Source organism: Manis javanica, chromosome 2 (genome assembly GCF_040802235.1).
Source record: "Manis javanica isolate MJ-LG chromosome 2, MJ_LKY, whole genome shotgun sequence".
In the NCBI taxonomy this organism is placed as follows: domain Eukaryota; kingdom Metazoa; phylum Chordata; class Mammalia; order Pholidota; family Manidae; genus Manis; species Manis javanica.
Window position 1 is genome coordinate 156367148 of NC_133157.1, and position 27454 is coordinate 156394601.

Sequence of the window (27454 nt, forward strand, 5' to 3'; positions counted from 1 at the left end):
TTTTATGGTAAGTCCTCATTGTGATAATATTTATCAAGGATGAATAGATAGATATTCTAGCTGACAACTAGAAGATACAAATCATCTTCAAAAAGAAACCTTTGAAGAGTATTACTCCTATCACAAAGCTAAGAAAAGCCATTGTTTTACCAAAGCAAAGGGAAGATGAAAGTACTCTGTGCTCACTACTTCCTTTGGAATAAATGCGAGCTGAAAGTGTCAAAGAGAAAATGAGCATACTCTGAAGAATCAGGGAAATATACTCTGTGAGGAAAAATTGTCAGTGCTTATGGAAGCAAGATGGATTTTTATTTTTAACTCCACCGACTTTTGTAGCTCATCACAAGGACAGTGTCTTAAAAAATATATTTGAGGCATCCTTGACAGGCTCTTTCAGTGAATTCTTTTTCTATTGCTTTTGTTCAGTTCCCTTTTGCTGACATTTCAGACTTCTTTCATACCATGGAATGTTAATGAATGTTCGATTATTAATTATCCTGTCAAAGCTTTACCCCTACACCAGTCAGGAAATTTAGCTTGGGCCCAGAACTTTCGATTAAAAAAACATAATTGTGTCTTAGAGGAAATTAATATAGATTTATGAAAACCACGATTTGAGTGAAGAATAAAGAAAGCATTATGTCTGTAAAATTAGCTGTCTGGTTTCATGGACTATCCAAATTCAAATGAGGGCAAAATTCTATTTTATGTACACTCAACGTTTGTGAAGTTGACTCTGTCAGTCACTCAGGAAGAAAATCAAATACATCTTTGCTTGACTTTTGGTAGTTTCAGCCAGAATGACTCTAGATTTAGTTGCTTTGGCTAATTCCTACCCATCTTTCCTGACATACTTCAAAATCTATCCCTCCATGAAGTCATCCCATGTCTCCTAAGTTAGTCTTTTTCTTTATATTCCCTTATGTGCCTCTATTACAGTACTTACCACATCATGCTTTATATTCTTTTTATGTGTATCTGTTTCTCCTTTTACATTTTCTTTGTTTGTTGATAGGTATCTATTAATAGACAAGTAATAAGTGTTTGTATGTATATAAATGCCCCAAAGTTAGGACAACAAAACCAGGACACAGAATGTAAACGGTGTTGGGCTCCTGACTGACATCATGATGACTTCAGCAGACTATCTGAAGAATGGTATGGGCTCTGATGTCTGCTCTGAATGGGTCTGACTAGCCACTCCCATTCTGTTTGCAGAATGTTCTTTATGGTTCAGTGATGTCTGTTGTGCACTTAAATGTACAAAAACTGTACAGCATTGGGAATATAGAGATGAATCAGACAATTTGTCCTTGAGAATCTTCAAGGAGAGGAAGAGTACACGCAGTGAACAGGTTATTTTGAAACACTCTCTAGACTCCATGGAGAGGAAACAGGATGTCCGAGGGGCACTTAGGAAAGACAGGACAGGGTAGTTCTAACAATAGTGGTCAGTGGGCCAGGTGAAGGAGGAGAGAGAAGCCATCCGGTGGGAGGGCACCTGATGAGCAAAGGCATTGCAGAGCCACAGAGGGTGAGGAGCAGCAGGAAGGAAGGAGGATGGTGGGCAGGAGCCCGGCTCGGTGAACCTCTGATACCAGCTGAGGAGTTTGGGTGTGAGCCTAGGAGGCACTTGTGAGTTCTAAGGGATGCAAGGGGAGCTGGGGTGGGTGGGAGGTGGGTTTAAATTAAGCACCCTGGTGGTACCACTGAGAACAAATCACGGGTGAGAACAAACTAGCATCAGAGAGACCTGTTAGGCAACTATTTAAATAGTTCAGACAAGTGATAATAAGAATCCTAAAAAGGGTAGGAATGGAGACAGAGAGGAAAGCCTTCATTTTAGAAATATTTGGGAAGTAGGAAACACCTTCTTCATTGACTATGTAGTGTGCTGAGAGGGAGACAGAGACTCATTGGACTGGGCACCTGAATCATCATCTGATATAGTGATGATGCAAGACAAGCTCTTTCAGGATTGGGAGTGGCAAGATACTGAATGGAATTGGATTTGAGATGTGGGATTTGATGTCCAAGAGGCTCTGACCAGTAGGCTAGAGTCATCAGTTTAGAGGCAATAGTTAAAATCAAAACAATGCATGAGATTCCTCACATGATAGCACCTCAGGCAGGCAACCTGCAGTGATGGAGCCAAGACTCAAACCAGATTTTTCCAGCTTGAAAGCATATGCTTTCCTTACGGTGTGCCATTGCTCCTCTATAGCAGTGAATGCTCTCAGTACTAATGCATTTGGCTTGGGAAAATGATTTCATGCAATTTTAATCAGTTACAGTAAAATAATTAAGTACAACACATATACGTGAGATCTTTGATGAAGTGAGAATTTCAGTGTTTTTAGTGATGAGGAAGCATCCTGATTTATTTTCTCCTGAAAAGGGAATGGCTCCATAGCTATAGAACTAGGAAAGAAGACATGACAAAGATCAGAGTAAGAAAAAGGCAAAAGGGACTGAAACAGTTGTAATCTTATTTTTGTTTGAAACCAAGAGAAAATATCCCTGGAGTTTGATTCATGGACAGATTTTTGCCCTCATAATGAATGTACCTCATAGAATATTACACATTGTTGGGGAAGAGCAATACATCTGCATAGTAAATGCCATCAGAATGTATTACCAGCCACATTCTTTGCTTCAAATTCTAAAACAAACTATTGACATATATACTATATAATATTATACATAATACATAATTATTAATTATTATGATACACTCATTAAATGTGAACTGTTTTAATAGAATAAAACTGAATATGATATTCAAATCTATTCAGATAATAAGCCTTTTTAATGCAAAATTAAGTCAGTAGTTCCTTTCATAGCATATTTCATACAATCACACATTAGTAAGTTAAAAGCTTTTTAGATGTCCTCTAGGTTCTGTAAACGTTGAACATCTACTTGAGATATTAGTGAACTCAGATGTAAAATCAGATTTTCAGAAAACACAATAGAGGATAATAGGTGGACACATACCTTGCTAGTCTTAAGGAGAAGCAGTTTTAGTAGATCTGATCTGATATTCATTGCATTCCTTATGAGCCAAGTGAGGAAAAAACAAATATTCTTAATAGACCAAGTGACATTTAAGTGATGGGGAAATTTTTTTCACTTGGTTTGAGGTAAATAGGGAATTTCTACAGTGACATGAATGAGAAGAAACAGAAGGCTAATGGTCTGGAATTGCCTGCTGCATTAGTGTAACCGAGGATGGAGAGTCAGCCAAATTTTGAGTCCCTACCCATTCTCCATTGACCCCCTGTGTGATGTGGGGCAAGTTATTAATATCTCTGAGCACTGATTTCCTTATTTGTCCATAGGAGCTAATGATGCTTTATAGGCTGTCATGAGTATTAGCTGGGAGGGGTTTGTAAAATCCTCAATATTTGCCTAACATACAGTGTAGCTAATCAGAAAGACTTGTAACTGCAGGTGGGTTTTCATGGAACTTCCTGGGAGAATAAAATGAGTATCAAAGACTTTTGCAAGGTGTTCAGTGTTGGGGCAACTGACCTCACTCACTGACCAGAGAACATGGAGGCAACTTGCATAGAACAGCTATGCAAAGTGGAGCTACAAGAGCCTTATTTGTGCACAGAGATACTCTTAAGAAAGCCTAGACACTGCATTTGATTTCACACCAGAAAAGCATGAGGATAGAGATGACTGAGAAAAACTATCCAGAGGGATGTGCAGCCTTAGCTGTGCTTCCAGTCCTGGATTGCGCCCAAAACAGAAAAGATTAGGTTGCCCAACTCTGTTATGAACAGATTTGCAGAACACTTGCAAGTAACTGATGAGAATGCTAAAAGCAGGAACCTAGTTTTCTTTCATTGAAGTGTAGTTGATACAGAATATTATATTGGTTTGAAGTATAAAACAGTGATTCAACAGTTACCCATATTATTAAATCCTCAACTAGTGTAGTTACTATTTATTAACATAGAAAGATGGTACAGAACCACTGGCTATATTCCCCATGCTGCACTTCCATCCCCATGACCAATTTATATTCTGATTGAGATTCTGTGCATCTTTATTGGTGTCACACACCCCACCCACCACCCACAACCCCTCCCTCATGGTAACTACCAGTCACTTGTGTGTCTGCGTCCACTACTGTTTTGCTCATTTTGTTTTTATATTCCACATTTAAGTGAAATCATATACTACTTGGCTTATTTCATTGAGCATAATACCCTCTAGGTCCATCCATGTTCTTGCAAATGGCAGGATTTCTTTCCTTTTTATGGCTGAATAATATTCCATTGTGTATATGTACCACTTCTTCTTTATCCATTCATCTACTGATGAGCACTTAGGTTGCTTCCATATCTTGGCTATTGTAAATAATATGGCAATAAACAGAGGTACATGTATCTTTTCAAATCAGGGATTTTGTTTTATTTGGGTGACTTCCCAGAAGTGGAGTTACTAGGTGATATAGTGTTTCTAGTTTTAGATTTTTTTCTAGTTTTCGTTTTCGTTTTCTAAGTGGCTGTACCAACAGTGTAGAAGGTTGCCTTTACTCCGCATTCGCACCAACACTTGTTATTTCATGTCTTTTGGATAGTGGTTATTCTAACTGGTGTGAGGTGATATCTCATTGTGAGTTTGATTTGTGATTCCCTGATGATTAATGATGTGGAGCATCTTTTCATGTGCCATCTGTATTTCTTCCTTCCTATTTTTTAATTGGGTTTCATTTTTGGTATTGAGGTGTATGCGTTCTTTATCTATTTTGGATGTTAACTTCTTACTGGATAAATCTTTTACAAGTATATCCTCCCATACTGTAGGATGCCTTTTTGTTTTGTTGATGGTATCCTTTTGCTGTACAGAAGCTTTCTAATTTCATATAGTCCCACTTGTTGATTTTTTTTTAAATTTTATTTTGGTATCATTAATCTACAATTACATGAAGGACATTATGTTTACTAGGCTCCCCCCTTCACCAAGTCCCCCCCACCCCATCCCTGTTCACAGTCACTGTCCATCAACATAGTAAGATGCTGTAAAATCACCACTTGGCTTCTCTGCGTTGCACAGCCCTCCCCGTGCCCCCCACCACACCATACATGCTAATCGTAATGCCCCCTTTCTTTTCTTCCCCCCCTTATCCCTCCCTTCCCACCCGTCCTCCCCAGACCCTTTCTCTTTGGTAACTATTAGTCCATTCTTGTGTTCTGTGCTTCTGCTGCTGTTTTGTTCATTCAGTTTTCTTTTGTTCTTATACTCCACATATGAGTGAAATCATTTGGTACTTGTCTTTCTCCGCCTGGCTTATTTCACTGAGCATAATACCCTCTAGCTCCATCCATGTTGTTGCAAATGGTAGGATTTGTTTTTTTCTTATGGCTGAGTAATATTCCATTGTGTATATATACCACATCTTCTTTATCCATTCATCTACTGATGGACATTTAGGTTGCTTCCGTATCTTGGCTATTGTAAATAGTGCAGTGATAAACATAGGGGTGCATCTGCTTTTTCAAACTTGAGTGCTGCATTCTTGGGGTAAATTCCTAGAAGTGGAATTCCTGAGTCAAATGGTATTTCTATTTTGAGCATTTAGAGGAACCTCCATACTGCTTTCCACAATGGCTGAACTAATTTACATTCCCACCAGCAGTGTAGGTGGGTTCCCCTTTCTCCACAACCTCGCCAACATTTGTTGTTGTTTGTCTTTTGGATGGTAGCCATCCTTACTGGTGTGAGATGATATCTCATTGTGGTTTTAATTTGCATTTCTCTGATGACAAGCGATGTGGAGCATCTTTTCATGTGTCTGTTGGCCATCTGAATTTCTTCTTTAGAGAACTGTCTATTCAGCTCCTCTGCTCACTTTTTAATTGGATTATTTGCTTTTTGTTTGTTGAGGTGTGTGAGCTCTTTATATATTTTGGATGTCAAGCCTTTATCGGATCTGTCATTTACAAATATATTCTCCCATGCTGTAGGATACCTTTTTGTTCTATTGATGGTGTCCTTTGCTGTACAGAAGCTTTTCAGCTTGATATAGTCCCATTTGTTCATTTTTGTGTTTGTTTCCCTTGTCCGGGGAGATATGTTCAAGAAGAGGTCACTCATGTTTATGTGTAAGAGATTTTTGCCTATGTTTTTTTCTAAGAGTTTTATGGTTTCATGACTTACATTCAAGTCTTTGATCCATTTTGAATTTACTTTTGTGTATGGGGTTAGACAGTGATCCAGTTTCATTCTCTTACATGTAGCTGTCCAGTTTTGCCAGCACCATCTGTTGAAGAGACTGTCCTTTCCCCATTGTATGTCCATGGCCCCTTTATCGAATATTAGATAACCATATATGTTTGGGTTAATGTTTGGAGTCTCTATTCTGTTCCATTGGTCTGTGGCTCTGTTCTTCTGCCAGTACCAAATTGTCTTGATTATGTGGCTTTATAGTAGAGCTTGAAGATGGGGAGTGAGACCCCCCACACCCCACTTTATTCCTCCTTCTCAGGATTGCTTTAGCTATTCAGGATCTTTGGTGTTTCCATATGAATTTTTGAACTATTTGTCCAGTTCATTGAAGAATGTTGCTGGTAGTTTCATAGGGATTGCATCAAATCTGTATATTGCTTTGGGCAGGATGGCCATTTTGATGATATTAATTCTTCCTAGCCACGAGCATGGGATGAGTTTCCATTTGTTTGTGACCTCTTTAATTTCTCTTAAGAGTGACTTGTAGTTTTCAGAGTATAAGTCTTTCACTTCTTTGGTTAGGTTTATTCCTAGGTATTTTATTTTTTTTTGATGCAATTGTGAATGGAATTGTTTTCCTGATTTCTCTTTCTATTGGTTCATTGTTAGTGTATAGGAAAGCCACAGATTTCTGTGTGTTGATTTTGTATCCTGCAACTTTGCTGTATTCTGATATCAGTTCTAGTAGTTTTGGGGTGGAGTCTTTAGGATTTTTTATGTACAGTATCATGTCATCTGCAAATAGTGACAGTTTAACTTCTTCTTTACCAATCTGGATTCCTTGTATTTTTTTGTTTTGTCTGATTGCCATGGCTAGGACCTCCAGTACTATGTTATATAACAGTGGGGAGAGTGGGCATCCCTGTCTTGTTCCCGATCTCAGAGGAAAAGCTTTCAGCTTCTTGCTGTTCAATATAATGTTGGCTGTGGGTTTATCATAAATGGCCTTTATTATGTTGAGGTACTTGCCCTCTATTCCCATTTTGCTGAGAGTTTTTATCATGAATGGATGTTGAACTTTGTCAAATGTTTTTTCATCATCTATGGAGATGATCATGTGGTTTTTGTCTTTGTTTTTGTTGATGTGGTGGATGATGTTAATGGACTTTCGAATGTTGTACCATCCTTGCATCCCTGGGATGAATCCCACTTGGTCATGGTGCAAGATCCTTTTGATGTATTTTTGAATTCAGTTTGCTAATATTTTGTTGAGTATTTTTGCATCTACGTTCATCAGTGATATTGGTCTGTAGTTTTCTTTTTTGGTGGGGTCTTTGCCTGGTTTTGGTATTAGGGTGATGTTAGCTTCATAGAATGAGTTTGGGAGTATCCCCTCCTCTTCTATTTTTTGGAAAACTTTAAGGAGAATGGGTATTATGTCTTCCCTGTATGTCTGATAAAATTCCGAGGTGAATCCATCTGGCCCAGGGGTTTTGTTCTTTGGTAGTTTTTTGATTACCGCTTCAATTTCTGTGCTGGTAATTGGTCTGTTTAGATTTTCTGGTTCTTTCTGGGTCAGTCTTGGAAGGTTGTGTTTTTCTAGAAAGTTGTTCATTTCTCCTAGGTTTTCCAGCTTGTTAGCATATAGATTTTCATAGTATTTTCTAATAATTCTTTGTATTTCTGTGGGGTCCGTCCTCATTTTTCCTTTCTTGTTTCTGATTCTGTTGATTTGTGTTGACTCTCTTTTCCTCTTAATAAGTCTGGCTAGAGGCTTATCTATTTTGTTTATTTTCTCGAAGAACCAGCTCTTGGTTTCATTGATTTTTTCTATTACTTTATTCTTCTCAATTTTATTTATTTCTTCTCTGATCTTTATTATGTCCCTCCTTCTGCTGACTTTAGGCCTCATTTGTTCTTCTTTTTCCAATTTCGATAATTGTGACATTAGACCATTCATTTGGGATTGTTCTTCCTTCTTTAAATATGCCTGGATTGCTATATACTTTCCTCTTAAGACTGCTTTTGCTGTATCCCACAGTAGTTGTGGCTTTGTGTTGTTGTTGACATTTGTTTCCATGTATTCCTGGATCTCCATTTTGATTTGGTCATTGATCCATTGATTATTTAGGAGCGTGTTTTTAAGCCTCCATGTGTTTGTGAGCCTTTTTGCTTTCTTGGTACAATTTATTTCTAGTTTTATGCCTTTGTGGTCTGAAAAGTTGGTTGGTCAGATTTCAATCTTTTTGAATTTACTGAGGCTCTTTTTGTGGCCTAGTATGTGGTCTATTCTGGAGAATGTTCCATGTGCACTTGATAAGAATGTGTGTGCTGTTTCTTTTGGATGTAGTTCTTTAGATGTCTATTAGGTCCATCTGTTCTAGTGTGTTGTTCAGTGCCTCGGTGTCTTTACTTATTTTCTGTCTGGTGGATCTCTCCTTTGGTGTGAGTGGTGTGTTGAAGTCTCCCAGAATGAATGCATTGCATTCTATTTCCTCCTTTAATTCTGTTAGTATTTGTTTCACATATGCTGGTGCTCTTGTGTTGGGTGTATATATATTTATAATGGTTATATCCTCTTGTTGGACTGAGCCCTTTATCATTATGTAATGTCCTTCTTTATCTTTTGTTACTTTCTTTATTTTGAAGTCTATTTTGTCTGATACTAGTACTGCAACCCCTGCTTTTTTCTCCCTATTGTTTGCATGAAATATCTTTTTCCATCCCTTGACTTTAAGTCTATGCATGTCTTTGGGTTTGAGGTGAGTCTCTTGTAAGCAGCATATGGATGGGTCTTGCTTTCTTATCCATTCTATTACTGTGTGTCTTTTGATTGGTGCATTCAGTCCATTTACATTTAGCGTGATTATTGAAAGGTATGTACTTATTGCCATTGCAGGCTTTAGATTCGTGGTTACCAAAGGTTCAAGGTTAGCTTCTTTAGTATCTTACTGCCTAAATTAGCTCACTTATTGAGCTGTTATATACACTGTCTGGAGATTCTTTTCTTCTCTCCCTTCTTATTCCTTCTCCTCCCTTCTTCATATGTTGGGTGTTTTGTTCTGTGTTCTTTTTAGGAGTGCTCCCATCTATGGCAGTACCTGTAAGATGCCCTGTAGAGGTGGTTTGTGGGAGGCAAATTCCCCCAATTTGCTTGTCTGGGAATTGTTTAATCCCTTCTTCATATTTAAATGATAATCGTTCTGGATACAGTATTCTTGGTTCGAGGCCCTTCTGTTTCATTGCATCAAGTATATCATGCCATTCTTTTCTGGCCTGTAGGGTTTCTGTTGAGAAGTCTGATGATAGCCTGATGGGTTTTCCTTTGTAGGTGACCTTTTTTTCTCTCTGGCTGCCTTTAATACTTTGTCCTTGTCTTTGATCTTTGCCATTTTAATTATTATGTGTCTTGGTGTTGCCTTGGATCCCTAGTCATGGGAGTTCCGTCTAGCTCTGTGGTCTGAGAGGCCATTTCCTCCCCTAATTTGGGGAAGTTTTCAGTAATTATTTCTTCAAAGACACTTTCTGTCCCTTTTTCTCTCTCTTCTTCTTGTACCCCTATAATGCGGATATTATTCCATTTTGATTGGTCACACAGTTCTCTTAAAATTCTTTCATTCCTGGAGATCCTTTTATCTCTCTCTTCATCAGCTTCTCTGCGTTCCTGTTCTCTGTTTTCTAGTCTATTAATGGTCTCTTGCATCTTGTCCATTCTGCTTTGAAGTCCTTCCAGAGATTGTTTTTTTAATGTTTTTCTCCCTCCTTAGTTCTTGCATATTTCTTTGCAAGTCCATCAGCATGGTTATGACTTTTGTTTTGAATTCTTTTTCAGGAAGACTGGTTAAATCTACCTCCCCAGGTTCCTCCTCAGGGGAAGATGTAGAAGATGTCGAAGTTGTCTGGGTTAGTCTTGTCTGGATCAAACTTTTTTGCCTTTTCATGTTGATAGGTGCAGTGGAGTGCTATTGACACGTTTATCAGCTGGGAGAGTCAAGACTCTTTCCACCTGCCTCCTGGCCTTTCTTTACTGGGACAACTGCGACCCCTAGTGGCTTGTGTTGGGCAGTTGCGTGTAGATTGGGTCGCTGTATCTTGCCCGGCTGGTATGGAGGAAGCTCCCTTGTTGAGGGGGTGGCCAGCCTCAGGCTGCTTCTCTGCCATGGCGGGGCCCCGGAGGGGTATTGGAGGGGGGGCTGTTTGGCTGTTTACCTCCGTGAGGGGTCTCAGAGCTGTTGCCCAGGGGGTTAGTGCGCCCGGAGGTTCCTGGAATTTCCAGCTGCTGGACTGTGACCCGGGATGCTTCCGTCCAGTTGTGGGGTCTCTGTCCCTTTAAGACTTTCAAAAAGCACTCACTTTTCTTTGTCACAGGGGCGCTGGCTTCAGGACCTGCTCAAAGGTCTTACTGTCCTGTTTCCCTAGTATCCAGCACCCCACGCATGCACTGTGTCTGCGGTCTTGTGCGGGTGTCTAGGGCTGGGTGTTTAGCAGTCCTGGGCTTCCTCTCCCTCCTTGCTCCGACTCCTCTCCTCCCGCCGGGAGCTGAAGTGAGGGGCCTCGGGTCCCACTGGGCTGCGGCTTGTATTGTACCCCTTTCACCAGGTGCTGGGTTCTCGCAGGTGTGGATGTAGTATGACTGTTGTCCTGTGTCTTCTGGTCTCTGTTTTAGGATTAGTTGTATTTGTTGTATTTTCAAAAATATATGTTTTTCAGAGGAGATTCCCACTGTCCTACTCACGCCGCCATCTTGGCTCCACCCAAGACCCATTTGTTAATTTTTGCTTTTGTTTCCATTGCCCAGGGAGATGAGTCCAGAAAAATATTGCTCATGCTATGTTCAAGAGATTTTTATTTCTTTTCCTCTAAGAGTTTGTGGTTCCATGTCTTAACATTTAGTTCTTTAATCTATTTCAAGTTTACTTTGTGTATGGGATTAGACAGTAATCCAGTTTCATTCTTTTGCATGTAGCTGTCCAGTTTTACCAACAGCATTTATTGAAGAGACTGTCTTTTCTTCATTATATATTCATGGTTTCTTTGGCATATATTAATTGATCATATATGTGTGAGTTTATTTCTGGGCTCTCTATTTTCATGCATTGGTCTATATGTCTGTTCTTGTGTCTGTGCATACTGTTTTGATTACTGGAGCTTTGTAGTATAGCTTTAAGTCAGGGAGCCTAATATCCCCAGCTTTGTTCTTCTTTCTTAAGATTGCTTTGGCTATTCAGGGTCTTTTGTGATTCCATGCGAATTTTAGGATTATTTGCTCCTCTTCATTGAAAAATGCTATTTATATTTTCATAAGGATTGCATGAATCTATAAATTGCTTTGGACAGGATGGCTATTTTGACAATATTAATTCTTCCTATCCATGAGAATGGGGTAGATTTCCATTTATTGGTGTCTTCTTTAGTTTCTCTCATGAGTGTCTTATAGTTTTGAAAGTATAGCTCTTTCACCTCCTTGGTTAGGTTTATTCCTAGGAATTTTATTCTTTTTATCCAATTGTTAATGGAATTATTTTCCTGACCAGATGGCTTCATAGCTTAATTCTACCAAACTTCTTTAAAGAAGAATTTATACCCATCCTTCTTAAAGTATTACAAAAATAGAAATGGAGGGAATACTTCCAAACTCATTCTGTGAGGTCAGCATCACTCTAATACCAAAACCAGGCAAAGACACTACAAAGAAAAGGAAATTATAGATCAATATCCCTGATGAACATAGATGCAAAAATCCTTAGCAAAATATCAGCAGTGAATTCAAAAATACATCAAAAAGATCATCACAACCAAGTGGAATTTATTCCAGTGGTGCAAGAATGGTATAATATTCGTAAATCAATCAATATGATATATCCGATTAACAAAAGAAGGGATAAAAATTATATGATCATCTCAATACATGCTGAGAAAGCATTTGATAAAATTCAATATCCCTTCATAATAAAAACTGAACAAAAAAGATAGAGGGAATATACCTCAACATTATGAAGGCCCTATATGACAATCCCATAGCTCACATCATACTCAATTGTGAAAAGCTGAAAGCTTTTCCTCTAAGTTCAGAAATAAGACAAGGATGCCCACTTCTACTCAGCATAGTACTGGAAGTCATAGCACAGTCATCAGACAAGAAAGAGAGTAAAAGGCATTTAAATTGGTAAGGAAGATGTTAAACTATCTCTATTTGTTGATGACATGATACTACATACAGAAACCCCTAAAGACTCCACCAAAAAGCTATTAGAACTGACAAGTGGATTCAGCAAAGCTGCAGGATGCAAAATCAATATACAGAAATCTGTTGCATTCCTGTATGGTAACAACAAGCAGGAACCTTTTATACAATGTGTAATTAAAAGCTGAATGGAAAGTTCCACATTCAGTTCTGCTCTGTTACACCTTCAATGCTACCAGATTCCTTAGGCAATTAATAAAGGTTGCCATTAAAGTAATTTTTGTTATTCTTCAGCCAAAAATAACAGTTCAAGTAAAATTGTGGTTTTCCATATTCAGTATTTTTACTGTGAACAAACAGTACATACACCATTACTTAAAGTATTTAATGTGAAACATGACCTGATTTCTTGCTTGATAGACTAATCTAGGCTGGAATGGCAGTATGGCTTACAGGGAAAAATGTACCCCTAAGTTCTTTTCTGTGTTTGTTTTAATAACTCTCATAGTAGAAGAAAATTGGTCCCACAGAGATATGTTGATGAGAAGGAGGAAAAAGATTTAAAAGCAGTTTCTTAACAAAACCCAATGAAATTTTATTGTCATCTACAAATTATGGGTAACTATTACCAATTTTGTTTCTTTATTTTAGTTAATAATGTTAAACCATCAATTTAAAAAATTCTGAATAATGATGAAAATGACTGTAGAGATGATAAGTTTTAAATGCTTGTGTTTGTTTTCAATTTTTATACATTCTCAGTGTATAGTTGATAAACTCACCTTCAAATATCACTCTTTGTGATATGGCCCTAGCTGGGCACAACTCTTATACAACTCATAGCATGTATGACTTCCTGTGCTGGTCTATGCCCTGTTCAAGAAAACCAGTGGTTTTGAATTATTAGGTGTGGGACAGTGTAAGCTGTTATACAATTTCTATATTTGTGCTGACAAGTTCTTTACTTAAAGTTTGCAAACTACATTTTGAGTGGCACTGAGCTAGAGGACATAGGCTGGCATTTAAGCTACATCACTGTTAGATGGGAGATGTAACATTGGCTTTTTATGTGTGTGTGTGCTCCCTGAACAAGGATAGAAATTGGGAAATGAACCGAGAGCAGATTCTTAAGGAGGGAGAGCAAGCCTGTCTTATATCTGAGTGAAGAAATGTCATTGGAAACAACACTGGGTACAGGGCCACATATAATGGGGAAACAGACATAGGAAGAACCAGCATTAGGAGTTTCTAGTTTCCCACAAAGAAAACCTGCTGGGATCAGGTTCTTCAGACATTTTCCAGGGAAGGAAGGACATGTTTATACCTCTTGTGTTCCAGAATGCAGGTTCCCAGAGGGCAGGAGCTTTGTTTCTTTGTTCTGTGCTGTATTCCAAAACATGGCGCGTTGCTCAACAATACTTGAAGTAACTGATTGAAAATATTAAGAATACATCCTTATATACAGAAAACCATAGTGTAAGATTATTAGTATTTTCTATGACCTTCAATCCCTGTTGTTGAATGTTATGAAAATTTCAGAAAGGAGACAGCTTTAGAGTAGTTTATCCTCCTTAGGAACAAGGGAAAAAAATCTTAAAAGTTTCATATCATTAACCTTCACCTTAAGTTTCATCATTAACCTTATATAGAATCCATGACAGATAAGGCACATGGCATTTATGTTCATGCTGTGTCTCTCTCTTTCTCTTTGGTTTATTCATTCATTCAACTGTGGTTGATATCTGATGAGTAATCCTGCAAATGCCATTTCTCATGCATTCCTCTCTCCAGGGAATTAGGCAGCTTGCACAGACTTAAGTTTCATGAGTTCAGTGGTCTATTCCTCTTCTCACACTTAAGGTTCTCCTTTATGCCTTCAATTCCTTCACCTAATACCTACTTACCCTAATGCATCACTAATGGTTTTAGAACCCTGCTAAACCTTTTTAGAGTACTCATCACCCTGGACTATAATTACCTATTTATTGTTCTTTCTCAAACAGAGGTTCTTTGTAGGTAAATATTGTCTTATTTTCACCCCTTTATCCCTAGTGCCTGGCACTGTGACTGACAATTTAAGTATTTGTTTATTGAACAGGTAAATAAATATATAAATCTGGAGTTGAGAGAAGTACAGATTTGAGTCCCTGACAGGCAAACAGATGACCCAGGAGAGTGTTCAGAGTGACAGTAGGGAGGTGAGGCAGAAGAGAGATGTTGAAGGGGCAGGTGAGGAAGAGGGGCTCATGGAGGAAGCAGAAAAGGCAAGGTTAAGGAGGTGTGTCAAAGCCACCAAAGCACCAGGCCAGTGTCAGGAGACTTACTGGATAAAGAATAAGGAGGAGGAGAACGTTATCAAAAGTGTTGTATATAAGAAGAGATTCGGAAAACGTTGCCTGGACATGCCCATGGGTTTTAGTGCAGAGTGCTTGGCATTGTGGGGGAGAATGGCTCAGTAGTGTGGTGGGTAGGGATCTGACTGTGGTCAGCCAAGGGAATGGGTTGGAGGTTTGGGAGTGGGATTAGCAGATGAGACTTCTTGGGGAGAAATTTTGATTGAAAGAGGAAAGAGATTATTGGATAGTATCTAAGATACACATGGAGTCAGTGAAGATTTATTTACATTTCATCAATCATTAAAAATGAACTTGATCAAACTTAATGGTTCTTTGTAGGAAGGGCTCAGTAGTATGAAATTATTCCTTCTCAGTCAATACTGATTTTCATTTATCCTTAAGTTATTTACTTATTGATTCATTTAACTAATACTTACTGAGCAACTGCTTTGGGTCAGGCAGTGTTCTAGGTGCTGGGTATATAGTGACAGATATGATACAATTCCTGGCCTCACGGAGATGGTAGTCAATTCCAAATAGTTCTTTAAAACTTACCTTTGACTGGTTTGCTCTTCTGAGGAATGAAAGTATCAAAAAAAGACCCCCAAGGGAGTTTTAATTACTTAATGAATTTTCATTTACCATATTCTGCTAATGACATCTAATTTCTGTATATCCATATTTCTAGTCATATTTTCCCTGACTTTCCTTTTAAAGCTGATGCCTATAGTTACTTCTAAGATAAGACTCATTTCTGAACAGTTGCCTACCTTAATACTTTAGAGACAGTGATAATGCCACTGTGCTTCAACTGATTTTAATAAAGCACTTTGACAGTTTAAGTTAGGGCAGTGACTTTATTTGTCTTTTTCATACACTTATCTTTTTTCTATTATCAATAAGGCTTATAAGCAAAATAGTGAAGGCATATGTATGTTTGTGACAGAGAACATTTATTATGCTTGGCAATGTTTTTCTTAACCAATAGCTACCACTGGTGTTAGATAGTTTCCACTACTTTTTGACACAGAATATGTCTTGAAAGAAGACACATTCTCCTTGGAGATGGTTAAGAGCTGTCTTTATCAATAAGTTTAGGAAGTTTAATTATTCATTTATTTATTCAACTAAAATATATTGTGCACTCACAGTGTGTAGCACTGCGTAAGGCGATGGAGTTTAATAAACTATGCATTGTCTCTGTCTTCAAGGTGCTTATGGTTTAGTGGGGAAAAGAAATGTAAGCAAATTCTTGCAATACACATCAGTAGACACTGATATTAAGGAATGTACTAGATGCTGGGGTTATGGAAGAGCCTGATTCTAAAATTCTGAGAAAGTTTGAAAGAAAAGGTGACGTTAAAAATGAGTCTTAAAGAATAAACAACCTGTTAGGGGGAGTAACAGCCTCAAGAAGATGGTAAAGCAATTCCCAGTGCCCCTCCCCTCATAATTTGAACAGTTATCCATGAACAAAAATATCTTCACAGGAACTAAGGATTCCATGTGAGAGACTACAGAAACTGAGTAGAGCACAGAAATAAGAAAAGATATGTTTAAGAGGGTAGAAAAGACAGTTTTCTATACCTGTCCAACTAACGCCTTGTAGAGAAACGGCTTCCCCAGGGGAAAAGGAGAGTGCAGGAGCACACACCTCACCAGAGACCCCAGCACCAGTCCGTCCTCAGGGACCTAGGCTCCAGGTGGACTCCTGCAGAATCAGGTACCACACCTGCCCACCTGTTGACCCAGGCATCAGCCCTGTGCACCCACAGACTCCACCAGATGGTCCTCCCAGAATCTCTGGATGGGCTGACTGGTGGAAAGCTTTCCCTGATATAGCCCGTTTGTAGAGACTGGAAGAGTTGCCTATTTCTTGCAATGCACAGATGCCAACCCAAGAGAACATGTCACCACCAAAGGAAACTAATAATGCTCCAATAACTGATGTCAAATAAATGGGGATCTATAGACTGTGGTGAAGAACTCAGAATAATCCTTTTAAAGAAATTCATTGATCTACAAGAAAACACAGGCAACTAAACAAAATTGGGATAATAATTCATGAACAAAATGACATGTTCTGAAAAAGACACCATTAAAAAAAAATTCCAGAGCTGAAGAATACAATGACTTAACTGAGGAATTCAATAGAGAGCTTCAATATCAGATTTAACCAAGTGGAAGAAAAAATCAGTAAACTTGAAGAGAGGATATTTGAGATTATCCAAGAACAAAAAGAATATAAAAGCGTGAAGAAAGCTACGTGAATTATGGGACACCATTAAGAGAAACAACTACCCATTATTGGAGCCCCAGAAGGAGAAGAGAGAGTATATAGTTTAACAAAGATAACAGAATGAGTGCAACTCAATATTATATGAGATAAGTTTGTTTCAGTTGGGAAGTTCTCAAGAGGATGTCATATTTGAGCAGGGTTTTGAGGGATCCACAGAATTTTGCTAAGCTGAGGAGGTGAGAGGGAATGCTAGGCAGAAGGAATAATATAAGAAGATGGGAGGTTTTCATGCGGATGGTGTGTTGGGGAATGGAGCATGAACATGACAGAGGAAAAAGGTGAGCGATGGGATGGGCTATCTGTTGGCAAATTGTTAAGAGAGGCTCTGAATGCCCAAATTGTAGATTTTGGGTGCTGGGGAAATTTGAATAATCTAAGCAGGTAAAGGTAAAGAAATGTTCATATCTATTTTAAAAGGTAATTTTGAAGGCATAGATCAGGAGTGGAGAGGAGGATGTGGATGAGAAGGAGCCGGCTTGCCAGCATTATGTCAGTGGGCCTTTGTAAGACTTACGATTTTAAACCTAAAATAATCCTCTAATATAGAAGTGCCAAACTTTCTTGATACATAATTGTTATCAAATCAGAATTAGTTTAGAAATAGATTATTTGAGTTGACTGTTTTTCCTGGGTGTAATGAGAGATTTTGTTTTTAATGTAGTTCAACTTTAGTTGTGGAAAGCCTTTCTTATTTTTATGGATTTGCTTTTTCTGCCCATTTCTCTTCATTGAGATTGTGTCCCATAATCGAAGGCCATTGTATTGTCATTGGAAAATACACATATATGCAATATTTTAACAGTAGATGGTGACTGTGGTGATACACACTTGTTGCAGGGGCAGGAAAGGAGTATCATGCTGGCACAATCAAGAAAAAAAAGCTAAAGTGGAGCAAAGGACTGTTTGGAAAGGAGATAGTGGAATTTTAATCCATGCAAGCACTGATTTAAAAAGTTGTCAAAGGAGAAGCATGGAAGAGGGTATCGACAGCAGTAGAGAGTATATTTCTATTGTCAGGGCATAAGAAAACTCTCTTTTTTAATATTGGAAAATCTTGCCCTTGTGGTCACACATATTGTCTTGTTAACCGTCCAAGAATTTTTTTCACCAACATTCAAGTAGAAATGGAGCTGTTGATTGACAGTAGGTCATTCTATAATAACTATAACCTTATGTTCTCCATTTTTGACAAGCCAAAGACAGATTTATCTAAGCAAATCCAAGTTTATTGCATTATTCAGGATTTCTCTTCATTTAACTTTTAAGTAAAATGGACTCCAGGGGAGTTAAGGATAAGGCATGAAGGGGGGTGAAACTAACTTTATCCCACTTACTTACTCATTATGCACTCTACCCATATGTGCTCACAGGTTGAATTTATCTGGTGTTTCATTTATACTAGAGATTAGTATCTTTTAATGAGGATTTCTGTAGAATTCTTTTTCCTAGTTTAAGTGCTGTGGTTGTCAAATGCAGTTTGACAATAATACTCATCAGACACCCAGTCACGCCTATAGTCATCTGCTCTGCCATTGTGACAAAGACACATCTAATCAAGGCCATGACTAATGTCCATGATGGAACAAACAGTATTACAGTTCCTTTCTGAAATTCAGAGTGACTGCTAAAATCCAAAAGCTACCTGATACAGCTTAGAATATTTTGGGATAGGACATGATCTTAGGGAGGAGTACAGATGAGTCTGGCCAACTGAGAAATTTCTGTAAATTATTATAAATATAGAGATGATCTCACAAGCAATGATCTGGAGGAGAAAGAAGACTATAACAGAGTTCTGAGATGAATACTGCAGTCATTCCTCCTTATTTATAAAAACACCAGTGGCTCTTCTGCCTTAATCATCTCTCTTGGAAATTGGATATCCTCCAACATTGCCAACAAAAGGGAAAAAAACAGTGCCTAATGAGAAGAATGTCACTTTTGTCATTGACTTAACCTGTATACCTCCTATACAGAAATTAATAGGCTTGAATATTTTACATCAAGCTGTTGCACTGTCTCTCTTTTTGTAGAAATTTGACCAGCCCTGGGGCACCAGCCTGACCAATAGAGCTATGGTACTAATTCTTTACTCACTGAGAAAGCCTTTTCCTAATTCTTAAATTATATATTATATTATATATGCAAGTATATTAACTTGCATACCTCTACATAAACTAATGTCAGTGTTCCCCAGATTCATTTTCCTTCTCTCCTGGCAAACATCAATTCCTTGTATCAATTACTGTAGTGTCTTTATGAGTGCTGAATTTTTCTTTCAATTTCTGGGGTCTCTGCATCTCTAAATCCCCTAAATTTTCATATCTTATTTTCATGTATTTATTTCCTTTTATTCTTGCTTTTTTGCTGGTAGCTAAGTGTTTATAGCATTGTGCTTCTTCACTGCTTAGCAAAGTAATTATAATTCTTTAGTTTGGTGTTTAATTTCCTCACAGTATGGACCCACCCTCCCTACCTATCATTCTCTCTCCCTACCTTAAATGAACCCTACTCTTCAGCCCACTGGCTCCATCCACTTCTATATCTTTTCTGCTATTGATAGTGTTGCTGCCACTTGAAGTGCTGCTTTCCCCTTTCGTCCTGTCCAGAATCTCATCTGTTTGTCAAAGTCTAGGTCTTGTGACCTTCCTTCTTCCTTCATCATGTAGCTATATCCCAATAACTTTTTTCACCTTTTAACTTAACCTCTCAGTTCTGCCTTGCTTCATAGATACCTGTGTACTTGTCTACATTATGAGATTATATGAAATAAATGCCCAAGATTAGTTTCATTGTAGTTAATTGATTAACACATTTTTATCTCATTCCTTATTGTGACTTATTACATTATCACCACTTTTATTGATGTTTTATTCTGTAGGGACTAAATGAAAAATATTATCATAATGTATCCATTTTATATGACAGAGTTAATTTACAAGTTGTGACAACGAAGCCTAATATATGCCAACAGGAAAGTAAACTTAACTGTTCAGCCTACATAAAATAGAAGCAGCACTTGCAAAATGATCTTAGTAAGATTTGCTATATTGAGACAAAGGACCATGACTTCATTCTAACCTCAGATGCCTAATAAACTATGGTCAGTTTGGGCATTAATCCAATTTTACCATTAACTTTCTCATAAATTTTGATTAAGGGGCATTATAAGACTTTTGTAATTAAGGGAAGTGCATGATAAATTTATCTCCTACCCACAGTTTGTCATATTTTGAAATATACTGAAGTTCTATGAATGCCTGTAAACCTTAGGGATGGCAAAATATCTGCTGAACAATCTTTTTTTTTTCTGATGGAGAATACCTGAAATTAGTTGCTGCCTCAAGTCCAAATTTTATTTTAACAAATAATTGCTTGAATTGAAATATTTTTGGCTATGTAAATTTCATAAGACTAACAAGATGGGTATATTTTCATGGTTTTTCTCTGGACTTTATCAGCACATAGATATATCTTCTAATAGTATTTTGCTCTCTTTAATCATGGATTAACAAGTAGGAACTACTTGGACAAGTCCAGATCAGTAAATATATTTAACTGTGATTTTGCAGGAGGCCTTTATCTTCTAAGAGTATTTTGAAGGGTGCAGTTTTATCACTAGATAATTTTTCTATTTTAGTTACTGCTGTATAATGGCTTACAAAAGATGAATTTTCTGAATAAAGTTTCACTTCATGTGGGCATTTACAACAGTTTAAAGCCATAAAAGCTATTTTTCTACTGGCTCCCTTCAGCAAGTATGTTTTTTTGCTCTGAGGATTTTGCCCCATTGAAAATTTGAAGATTTCTGCCAAGTCACTTTAAGTGAACATAGCAGATAGATCAGCATGATTCTGCTTTAACTGGCTGAATCAGTAACAGCACTTTTTTTATTGAAGGAACATCTCTCAGAAAGTAGAAGAATGCTCAGCGTGGCCAGCTGTAGGGGCAGGTTTCTGTAGTGAAGTTTTCCTTACGTAGTTAATGTTCTATGGACTGCTTTTACAGAATATTTTTCTTTCCCAAATGATTCAGGTGTAGAAGAGCTACAATTTCTATAACCAATGCATTTGATTAAACCATTTAAATAACACTTATTTTCTTTAACCTGAAAATAAAGGTTCTTTTCCTTTTAGAGCTGAACCACTATTTGAGCACTGATCATAGGATTATGTAGATTCCACATATCTACTTTAATTTTCATTTTTTACATGTATCATGAAATATTTTAGATGGCTTTAGGGCAAAGCAGGAAGTTTTAACCAGATTTTTATTCCTTGGTATGGCTAAAAATGCTCCAAGAGATACCTCTCACTGTGTGCACTTAAATAATAATAGTTACTATTTTCTATTGAATGAGTCCTATTTGCTTAACACAGTACTGAGCACTCCATATGCATTGATTAATCATCAATGTTATGCTCTCTATATGTTAGACAGTTCTAATATCTGCTATAAAAATGAAGTGCTTGAGACCCTGGGAAGCTAAATAATTTGTCCATGGACTTGTGGACTCTTTTTAGCTGCGTGGATTTTTCTACCAAGCACACTTGAGGAAAGGCCTGGGAACATCTGATCAAGGTATCTATCTCTGTAGTTTCCAGCTTTGAAGCAACACGACCATTCCGAGCATGTGGTAATGCTACATAAAATATAAAGACATAAAATGTAAAAGTAACATCTGAGCTCATAAATTTCATGTGAGTGGCCCATGAATCAAAAGGAAATGCAAGCGATGATTGTAAACTGTGCTGTGGCCTCTGGAGGTGGACAGGAGCCAGGGGCCAGTATAACTTCTTCAGGGTAGTGAGAAATTTAAGTCATTCTACACTAGATGGAGATCCAGAGCCAGCCTCACAGTTTGAAACCAGAGCACAGAGAAGGACACCTCTACTTCTAAGCAAAGGATGAAAAATCTGCTCACTATGGCTTGAAAAACTATAGATTTTGTGGGCTTAAGATAGCAGGAATGGCTTTAGATAGCAAGAAGAAACTGACACAGCCATTCAACTAGGAACTGAGCCAAACCTCCCACCGTTCACTGATGTGACTGGTACTAACCCAGATCTCAGCACAGTGGAATACTCAAATCACTAGTATGACACTGATTATAGATGGGTGACACTGGGCACAAAACAGGCACAAAATCATTTGTAAGAGAAGGATGATGAGAGACAGAGGATGGGTCTTACCAAAAAACTAAGTGAAACTAAATTTAAAAATCCTCCCACTTCAAAAGAGCTTGCAAAGCAAAATTCCAAAGCATGATGAAGCCACCTGATGCTAAAAAAAGGGCCAACACAATTGATCATTGAAAATAAGTTTGACCCAGAAGAAATTAATATGCTGAAACAGCCTGACAAAGCATATTTTGTATGCTCAAATACAAAGGACTGCCATCCATAAAAAAGGTCGAAAATCCTGAAATAAAAAAAGTTACTGAATTGTTTATTTACAAATATTTATTAAGATCAGACTATGTCCCACACACTATTATAAGCACTAGAGATACAGCAGTGAACAAAAATAAATAAAATCCATTGACAATAGAGTTCACATTCTTGGGGTGGGGGAGAGTTACCTTTTAGTGGTAGGAATGCAATAAAAATATGTGGAAATCTTGGAAATGAAAAATTTAGTTGTTGAAATAAAATTCTCAGTAGAAAGGATAAACTCTAGACTTGACAGTTTTTTCATTTGGGAAATATTACTTAGGAAACCACCGAAAACGCAGTAATGGGAAAATAATATCTTAGAAGAAAGCGTGCATGTGTGTGTGTGTGTGTGTGTGTGTGTGGTCTGGAGAGGGAGAGAAAATGAGAAAGAAAACACATGAGATTATGTGAAGAGAGAATAGCAGAGATTATTTTAGAATTAGAGACAGGACTCCTCAAGTTGAAAGTAAACTCTGAGAACCTATCTGGATAAATCAAAATAAACAAACACTTAAACACTTCGTGGTAAGACTTCAGAACATCAAGGATAAAAAGAAAATCTTAGCCTACCAGAGAAAAAAAATTTAGCCTCCAAGGCAAGACAACTAGATTGAGAGCAGAACTGAGGGGAAAAAATCCCTGCAAAGCTAGGTTCTAGAATTTTGTGCCAGAGTGTACCACTGACAGACACTGACTGAAAATATTAAGTGTGTTATCAGCTTTAAAAACTGAATATTCTTGAGGAAGCAGGCCTTGAAAGTGTGGGTAATAAAAGAGAAGCAGAAATGTTTAAATGTCATCAAATTTAATTCTTGCTGTAAAAGGTAATAACTGATTTCTATGTAAAAAAAAATGTAGGACTACACAAAAGAAAGAAATAGAGGTAGGCAATAAAATAAGAAGAAATACAGATGGCAAGCAGATTAGGCAAATTATAAAACAAAACAAAACACCAAAGCTTGAAATTCTCATAACAACATGGTGAACAGGGTGTGGAGGAATGATGCCAGCTATTCTTTAGTGTCTCCACTTGGGCCACCATGTCAGTGACTTTGTGAAGCATGAAAGTGAATGCGTTTACCCTGGGGAAGGGGAGTTTGGAACAAAAATGGGATTAGAGAAGGGTTAGAAATAAGGCGCTCATCTGTACCTGTAATGTTCATTTTCTTTCAACGGTGAAGCAAAAGTACAAAATAGACAACTTAAGTATGGTGGTGCATACATGGGTTTCCGTAGTATGTGCCTACCCATGACTGTATGATTGAAATGAAAGGACACTCAGAACCTTCAGGGGAATGTGAATTTTTATGCACAGAAATAAAATTTGTGAAACAGTCTTTAAAGAGGCAAGTTAAAACCCAAACCCTTTATCAGAGTCTAATTTAAAGTATAAAACTTGATTAATCCATGCTACTTATCTTAGAAAGACAAACACTACTCCTAGCTACAGTAATAAGTGGAATCGCAGTGTGTGTGCTCACGCCACACACACACATACACACATGCAATAGGACTCTAAAAATAAGTGGCATAATGTTCTCCCTCACTGATTTTTCCCATTACTATTCATGCATTTGATAATACTGTGCAAATATTTTGAGGTCCTAAAAGGTGCACTGAAGCACCAATCTAGTCAGTGCATTTCAATATCTAATGTTACATTATGAAGCTTAGTTTGGTACATCAATATTAAGTGTTCATGTTTTGAAAATAATTTCACCTCATTAAAAATGGATACTAGGTTAAAGATACCTTAAATATATCCTGTCTTCATGGATCATTTCCTTACAGTTTTTGTATTGAGCCAGTAGCTAAGCAAACTCAGCAATAATTCTTTGGATATAGCATTTAATTATTGCAAGCCACTGGGACTCCACTTAGTATATTAAAAGAGTTGTTAGCATATTGCATCCTGGTGACAGAGCCACTGTATCTCTGAAGAGGGCTTAATTTATAATCTGAGCATACTTTTGTGGCTGAAAGAATATGGCTCAGAAGTGTGTTTAAAATTAGCTTTTTGAGTATCATTTTCATAATCTCACACTTGCACGATAAATGAAAACAATAATGTTCTCTAATAGACACAAGAAAATATAGTTCTTCAACTTTTGTAACAATATTAATTATTGAAAATATTAATGAGCACTTATTCTGTCCTACATACCGTTCTAAAAGCATTTTATTTGCATTAACTCATTTAATATTGGCAGTCTTGTGAAGCAGCAGCTAATATTATCCCCAGATTACCAGAGGAAATTGAAGCATATACAAACAAAATAATCTCTGTAAAACCACATGATATGTGATGGAGCTGGTGTTAGCTTTCATTATTTTTTCTGAATGGAAAACTATTGTTTTGTTTTTGTTTTTGCAATCCCACCAATCCTAGTGTTCAACACTTTTGTTTATTCATTTGCTTTAAAAGGAAGTCACTGAAACTTGTATGTCTTCATGAGTTTTAATTTTTCTCAGACCAAAAGAGTATTTATTCTTTGGAATTTTACAGGGCATTCTACTTGGACAAGTCAAATTCACCACCAAACTCCACCTCCAAAGCTGCCTATGTAGATAAGGTAAAAACAGATGCTTGCATTATTGATGCTTTGCCTTTTGTATACCTCCCTTATTTACTTTTTGTGCTGTTACTCTGGAGCAATGTGTAATTATAAATACTGGTCGTCTTCCAATTCTGTGATCCATAATCAAATAATTTAGACTAGACATTAAAAGCCATAACAACTATGAATAGTATCCCATCTAAAAGGATTTCTTTCTACTGAACCTGTTGAACTTTATGTTCACCACTTTTTTCTGCAGCTAATGAGGCCTCTCAACGCTCTGGATGAACTTTATCGCCTCGTGGCGTCGTTTATCAGATCCAAGCGCACAGCTGCCTGTGCAAACACAGCCTGCAGTGCCTCCGGGGTTGGGCTGCTGTCAGTTTCCTCGGAGCTGTGCAACAGGCTGGGGGCCTGCCACGTCATCATGTGCAACAGCGGCGTGCATCGGTATGTGAACCTGCCCCCACCTTGCCTGCTTCATTTGGAGGGTCTGGTTTACATTTTGGCCACATGAGATTATAATTGGAAACATCCCAGGGACATATTTGGAATAAGATTCTGGAAATTAGGTTATTCTTACACAATACTTTCTTGCTTTAGTTATATTATCAGTGGCCATTTATTCATGCAAATGAATGCAATCCCACATTTGTATCATGTGGCCCAGAATCTTACCATCCTCAAATTTGTATCACAAGATTTAAAATTTAGGTACAAAATTGTGGATTGAATGGTTTTCCACTGTAGGAACTTGATTAGCAACTTGATTGGTAGAAGCTGGCGATTAACTAAACAAAGTTTTTCACTGCGCTTCAGTGGTTTGGATCCCTAGTACCCATTTGTTGTGATTTAGGTGCTGCCTTGGGGTTACTGATGTCTTCCTACTCCTGGCAAAATTATAATCCAGGTGTCATGCAATATGCTTTTCCTGAAAATGTAAGGAAAATCTTCCCTGGGTTCTGTCCAGATGGTCTGTTGGAGGCAACTATGCTCTGTCTGGGACAGCCAAGGCCCAGGGCCGGTGCATGAATTCACATCAAGTGCATCAGATGCAAAATATGGGTGGAGAACCTCAAGTCTAGTACTTCCTCACAACCACTTGCTTTTCTCTGTCACCCCCTCATGGAAGTGAGGACAAGTAAGTGGAAATAACAGGGCAGAGTTTAGTCCTCATTGTATGCATAGGCACAGTGTCTTCTGTCACCAGTTTCTTCTTAGCACTAGGCCAGTTAGAATTTGAAGACGGTGGTTATTATTTACCCACAGTTAACTTGGTACTTAACCCAACCAAGGATGCTGTTGGTGCTAAGGGCTGTGTATCAAAGTCAAAAGTAGTGACGCTCATGTTGGAGACATAGAACATGAGCAGCAAACAACCACAAAAGTAACAAAAAGAACAATGAAAAATAATAATATAACATAGTAAGATAAAAAAATAATAAGAATTGGCAAAAAAAACCTAGACTATAAGAAAATGTAAATGACCTAAGAAAGTTACAGCTAAAAAATGATTGAGAAGGAAGAGAGATCTCTGAGATGGTTAGAACTTTCCATAGAGAAAGTGATGTTTGACTGGGTTTTCATGGGTCTGAGTAAAGAGGTAGAAAGGAGGAGAAAGACAATTCAAGGCAGCAGATTATCATCCATAAAATTCTATTTCAGCTTGGTATACTAGGGTTTGGTTTTCAAGTCCTACACAGCATATTCTTGCTTATGTATTGGGACAAGACTTTTATTTCTCTGTAAGGAGCATTATGTTTTCATGGTTGACAAAACATGTAGAATATTTCTCATTATTTTAACGGCTGTGTTCTTTGCCCTCTATTGCAAATTTATTAAGAGCTTTATTGAAAATATCATCTGCCACTAAATGAATAAAGTAATATTTCATTACTAGCAGAGAAGTGATCGCTCCCTTCTGATCAACTCATGTTCATTCATTCTGTTCACATTCATTCATTAATTCATTTATTCAGTAACTATGCTTTGAGCACCAATCATGTGGCATCACTGTTCTAGTTGCTGAGGATACAGCATTGAAAAAAATTAAGTTTGTGTTGTGTTGTGTTAGGGGGAAACAGATGATAAAGTAAACAAATAAATATGTAATGTGGTAGGTGGAATAAACACACAAAAGAACTGAAGTCAGAGTGATAAAAATTGGCAGAATGGGAGGCAGAGGGAACACCTTCTGATGAGGGGATTTCATGAGAGACCTGTATGGGATGAAGGACTGTGTTAGGCAGATTATCTCAGAGAAAGAGCCCACAGTTGTGGGGAGCAGTGGTGCAAATGGTGGGGGCTCAAGTGGGAGCCTGCATGATGTTTTCAAGGAACAGCACACAGAGGCCGTGGTGGCCTCAGAGAAGTGTCATCACCTTGATTATTTATGTTATCTCACCTTGGTGCAAGATCATAATTATCTGAGGACTGATACACTGTGACAACCAAGGAGA

At 37.7% G+C, this 27454-nt stretch overlaps 1 protein-coding gene across 4 annotated transcripts in view; it reads left to right on the forward strand.

Annotated features, from left to right (window-relative positions):
* The window catches only part of PREX2 (phosphatidylinositol-3,4,5-trisphosphate dependent Rac exchange factor 2), a 293635-nt gene that overhangs the window by 217318 nt on the left and 48863 nt on the right, over positions 1-27454 (forward strand). For all 4 annotated transcript variants that reach the window (XM_036998086.2, XM_073229635.1, XM_073229634.1 and 1 more), the window contains 2 exons: positions 24944-25010; positions 25255-25445. In XM_036998086.2, the coding sequence (XP_036853981.1) occupies positions 24944-25010; positions 25255-25445 (258 nt within the window). The remainder of the gene's footprint in view (positions 1-24943; positions 25011-25254; positions 25446-27454) is intronic.